This window comes from Apteryx rowi, unplaced genomic scaffold (assembly GCF_003343035.1).
Source record: "Apteryx rowi isolate R43461 unplaced genomic scaffold, aptRow1 scaffold_1725, whole genome shotgun sequence".
NCBI classification, from domain to species: domain Eukaryota; kingdom Metazoa; phylum Chordata; class Aves; order Apterygiformes; family Apterygidae; genus Apteryx; species Apteryx rowi.
The window spans coordinates 18,153-23,095 of NW_020448003.1; the positions used below are offsets into that span (position 1 = coordinate 18,153).

The 4,943-nt window shown below is 70.5% G+C and overlaps 1 protein-coding gene across 1 annotated transcript in view; it reads left to right on the forward strand.

Annotated features, from left to right (window-relative positions):
* The window catches only part of SLC43A3 (solute carrier family 43 member 3), a 21,515-nt gene extending 16,749 nt beyond the window's left edge, over positions 1-4,766 (forward strand). The window contains exons 4-13 of the mRNA XM_026060925.1: positions 852-981; positions 1,568-1,614; positions 1,712-1,788; positions 1,894-1,986; positions 2,661-2,800; positions 2,893-3,020; positions 3,615-3,770; positions 3,844-3,957; positions 4,032-4,218; positions 4,297-4,766. Coding sequence (XP_025916710.1) covers positions 852-981; positions 1,568-1,614; positions 1,712-1,788; positions 1,894-1,986; positions 2,661-2,800; positions 2,893-3,020; positions 3,615-3,770; positions 3,844-3,957; positions 4,032-4,218; positions 4,297-4,534 — 1,310 coding nt within the window. The 3' untranslated portion in view covers positions 4,535-4,766. The remainder of the gene's footprint in view (positions 1-851; positions 982-1,567; positions 1,615-1,711; positions 1,789-1,893; positions 1,987-2,660; positions 2,801-2,892; positions 3,021-3,614; positions 3,771-3,843; positions 3,958-4,031; positions 4,219-4,296) is intronic.
* Positions 4,767-4,943: the final 177 nt, after the last annotated feature.

Sequence of the window (4,943 nt, forward strand, 5' to 3'; positions counted from 1 at the left end):
CTTCCAGGAGCTGTGCCTGCCCGCCGCCAGCCCCCCCCGCGCGCCCCCCCTGCTGCCCGCGGCTCCCTGCGTACTCCAAATGCTTCTGTCCCTCTGCCTTGGTGGCCTGTGATGCCCCCTGGTCCTGCTGGCCTGGACCTGCAACCCTGCTGTCCCGGTGGCTTGTGATACCCCATGTCCCTGCTGCTTTGGTGGCCTGTGATGCCCCATGTCCCTGGTGTCCCAGTGGCTTGTGATGCCCCATGTCCCTGCTGTCCTGGACCCAAGTCCCCACTGTCCCGGTGGCCTGTGATGCCCCATGTCCTTGCTGTCCTGGACCTGTGTCCCCACAGTCCCAGTGTCCCGTGATACCCCATGTCCCTGCTGTCCCAGACCCGTGTCCCTGCTGCCTTGGTGGTCTTTGATGCCCCATGTCCCTGTTGTCTCGGTGCCCCATGTCTCCAGTGTCCCCATGGCCTGTGATACCCCATGTCCCTGCTGTCCTGGACCCATGTCCCCACTGTCCTGGTGGCCTGTGATACCCCATGTCCCTGCTGTCCTGGACCTGTGTCCCCATTGTCCTGGTGGCCTGTGATACCCCATGTCCCTGCTGTCCTGGACCTGTGTCCCCACTGTCCCGGTGGCCTGTGATGCCCCATGTCCTTGCTGTCCTGGACCCGTGTCCCCACTGTCCCGGTGGCCTGTGATACTCCATGTCCCTGCTGCCTTGGTGGTCTGTGATGCCCCATGCCCCTGTGCCCCATGTCCCCAGTGTCCCCATGGCCTGTGATACCCCATGTCCCTGCTGTCCCGGTGCCCCGTGTCCCCGGTGTCCCCCCGTGCCCTGTGCCCCGCTGACCGCTGCTTTGCAGACTGCAGCGGGCAGGATGAGCAGTTCTCCCTCGTCTTCACCATCGGCTCCTTCATGAACAACTTCATGACCTTCCCCATGGGCTACATCTTCGACCGCTTTGGCACCACCGTGGCCCGGCTGATCGCCATGTGAGCGGGCTGGGGACCGGGGCCACCCGCGGGTGCCTGGCCGGGTGCTGAAGGCCCCTTATCAGGGTGCTGGTGGGGGCTGGGCGCCGTTATCAGGGCCGGGGGCCTTATCGGGGTGCCCAGGCAGGGTGGGACCAGCAGGGCGCTGCCCGCCCCGGGGGTGCACCCACGCCTGCCCAGGGCCCCAGCGCCGGGGCAGGGGGGTTGTCCGTGTCCCCCCCTGCAGCCTGTGCTGGCACCAATGTCCCAGTGTCCCCAATGGCCCTGGCATGTCTGGGGGACGTGGGGGTGCCAGGGCCAACCCATGCCCGGCACCTCCCGTGCCCTCATGGACCCACCATGCTCTTAGGGCTCCCTGATGTCCCAAGGGACCCCCTAACCTGAGGGTCCCCCATGTCCCCAGGACCCCACAGATGCCCCATGCCCATGGGGTGCTATTGGGGAGGGGGTGCCATGAGATATCGGGGTGCTAGGGTGCGGGGTGCTAAGCGGGTGCCAATCAGAGAGATGTCGGTGGGGCAGGCCAGGCGCGGTGGCACACGCGCGTCACCGCTGCCCGCGCATCACCACCACCCGCGTCTTGCAGCTCCCTCTACACCACCGGCACCCTGCTCGTCGCCTTCTCCACGCCAGGTGAGACCCCCGCGGGTGCCCCCGCTCGCCCCTGCCCCGCGGGGGCCCCACGGTGCCCCTCGGCCCCAGGGCCCCCCGCTGATCCCTGCATCCCCAGTCTCCGCCGTGCTGCTCTTCCCGGCCATGTCTCTGCTGTCGGTGGGCGGCATCCTCCTCATCCTCACCAACATGCAGGTGAGGGGCATGGCAGCTCTGCACCCCAACCCCGCCACCCAAAGCTGGGGTGCCCCGCTGGCACCCGGCGCCGGGGCACTCACGTGGGGGGTCTCGCCATGCCAGGTGGGCAACCTCTTTGGGAAGTACCGCTCCATCATCATCACGCTCTACAACGGGGCCTTCGACTCCTCGTCTGCCGTCTTCCTCATCATCAAGGTGGGCATGGGTGGGCCGGTGGGGACATGGGGCATCACGTGTCCCCCCCAGTGGGGGACATGGCTCGGGACACAGCTGGAAGACGTGTCTGGGAACGTATCTGGGGACATGGCTGTGGACATGGATGGGGAACACAGTTGGGGACATGGATTGGAGCACAGCTGGGGACATGGATGGGGGACACAGCTGGGGACATGGATTAGAGCCTAGCTGCGGGACATGGCTGGTGGCACGGCTGGGAACATGGTTTGGGGACACAGCTGGGGGGCATGGCTGGTGGCACGCCTGGGGACATGTCTGGGGGCACGGCTGGGGTCGAGGATGGGGGACATGGCTGGGGCACAGCTGGGGACATGGCTGGGGGCACAGCTGGGGGACATGGATTGGGGACAGCTGGTGGCATGGCTGGGGACATGGCTGGAGACATGGCTGGGGGCACATCTGGGGGACATGTCTGGGGACACGGCTGGGGGCACGGCTGGGGGCTCAGCTGGGGGACATGGCTGTGGGCATGGCTGGGGACACGGACTGAGGACACAGCTGGGGGACATAGCTGGTGGCACGGCTGGTGGCATGGCCGGGGGCACGGCCGGGGGCTGAGGCGGGCAGGGCCGCGCGGCGCGGGCGCAGGCGCGCGGGGGCGGTGGCCGGCCTCAGCCCCCGCGCGTCCCCAGGTGCTGTACGAGCGCGGGCTGTCCCTGCGGGCCATGTTCCTCTTCATGGCGGGCTGCAGCGCCTGGCACCTGCTGCGCACCCTCTTCCTCATGCCCCGGCGCCGCATCCCCTACCCGCTGCCCCCCGCCTACGACTACGGGTAAGGGGCTCGTCCCCGGGGAGGGGGTGACCGGCGCGGGGACGGGGAGCGGGGCCTGCGCCCGTCCCGGTGACGACGCGCGACGCCCGCAGGCTGCGGTGCGAGCGGCGGTCCCAGTCGTACCGCACCTACGAGGAGAAGCGGCCCCCAGGCGATGGCGGCCCCGAGGACGCCCCGCTGGAGCCCGGCCCGGAGCCCCCCGCGCCCCGCGGCCCCAAAGGTGCCTGGACAGGGGGCGGGGCTTGGCTGAGCGCGGGGGCGGGGCCACGGAGGGGGCGGGGCTAAGGCGGGGGGGGGACAGTGGGGGGCGTGTCCAAGGAGAGGGCGGGCGAGTCATCGGGGAGGGGGGCGTGTCCCTAGTGGTGGGCGTGCTGTGGCAGGGGCCTGTCTGGGAGGGTGGGTGTGGCTATGTAAATGAAGCACAGGTATGTCACGGGGGGGCAGGCGTGGCTATGTACATAGCATGCGGGCATGTCCCAGTAATGGGCGTGGCTATGCAAATAGATTCCAGGCATGTCCCTTAGGGTGGGCGTGGCCATGGCGGCAGCTGCAGGTAGGGTCGAGTGGGTGGGTGTGGCCACGGTGGCAGCTGCAGGCACGGTCGAGTGGGTGGGCGTGGCCACGGTGGCGGCTGCAGGCGGGGTCGAGTGGGTGGGCGTGGCCACGGTGGCGGCTGCAGGCGGGGTCGAGCGGGTGGGCGTGGCCACGGTGGCGGCTGCGGGCGCAGGGGTGGGCCTGGAGGGTAGGCGCGGCTGCGGCGGCGGGAGGCGAGCTGGGGGGCGTGGCCGTGCCTGAGCCCCGCCCCCCCGCGCAGGTGACCCCGACGGGGCGTCCTTCGGGGCCTGCGTGCGCTCGGGGCTCTTCGCCTGGCACGTGGTCTGGCTCTCCGCCATGCAGCTGCGCCACTACCTCTTCATCGGCACCCTCAACCCGCTGCTGGACCACCTGGCCCACGGCGACGCCGACCTGGGTATGGGGAGCGGGGGGCGGGATGGGGGCCGCGTGCCCCATGGCGGCGCCCGCCCTGACCGTGCCTCCCACAGTGAGCACCTACACCAACGCCTTCGCCTTCGCCCAGCTCTGCGGGGTGCTCTGCGCCCCCTGGAACGGCCTCATCCTCGACCGCCACAAGCGGGGCAAGGCGCCCCGCGCCCACGGTGAGCGCCCCCCCCACCACCGCGCCGGCCGCCCGTGGTGGCCCGCGGCGCCCTGAGCCCCGCTGTGCCCGCAGGAGCCGCCGGGGCGCTGGCTGACCTGCGGGCGTCCGTGCTGTCGCTGGCGGTGACGGTGACCCAGTGCCTGCTGTTCTCCATCTGCGCCGCCGTGCCCGTGCTGCCCGTGCAGTACGCCACCTTCGCCCTGCAGGTGCTCAGCCGCTCCTTCCTCTACGGGGGCAACGCCGCCTTCCTGGCCATCGCGTGAGTCCCGGGGGGGGGCGGTGGGCGGCGGGGTGGTGGGGGGCGGTGGGTGGCGGTGGCGGTGACGCCGTGCCGCAGGTTCCCCCCGCAGCACTTCGGGAAGCTCTACGGGCTGGCCATGGCCCTGTCAGCGCTGGTGGCCCTGCTGCAGTACCCTTGCTTCGCCCTGGTGCGGGGGCCGCTCCAGGGGAACCCCTTCTACGTGAGTGCCCGGCCCCACGGCGGGATGGGGAGGGTACCCCATGGTGGGGTGGGGGTGGTGCCCCACGGTGGGATGGGAGTGGTGTCCCACCATGGGAGGGGTGGTGCCCCATGATGGGATGGGAGTGGTGCCCCATGGTGGGTGAGGTGCTGCCCCATGGTGGGATGGGGGTGCTGCCCAATGGTGGGAGGGTGGCTGCCCCATGATGGGATGGGGGTGGTGCCCCATGATGGGATGGGAGTGGTGCCCCATGATGGGATGGGGGTGCTGCCCCATGGTGGGAGAGGTCCTGCCCCATGGTGTGATGGGGGTGGTGCCCCACGGCGGGATGGGGGCTGCCCCATGGCGGGAGGGGTGATGCCCCACAATGGGATGGGGGTGGTGCCCCACGGTGGGATGGGGGTGCTGCCCCATGGCGGGAGGGATGGTGCCCCATGGTTGGATGGGGGTGCTGCCCCTTGGTTGCATGGGGGGTCCTGCCCCACGGCGGGGGGGGTTCTCCCCGCAGCAGGAGCCTGTCCCC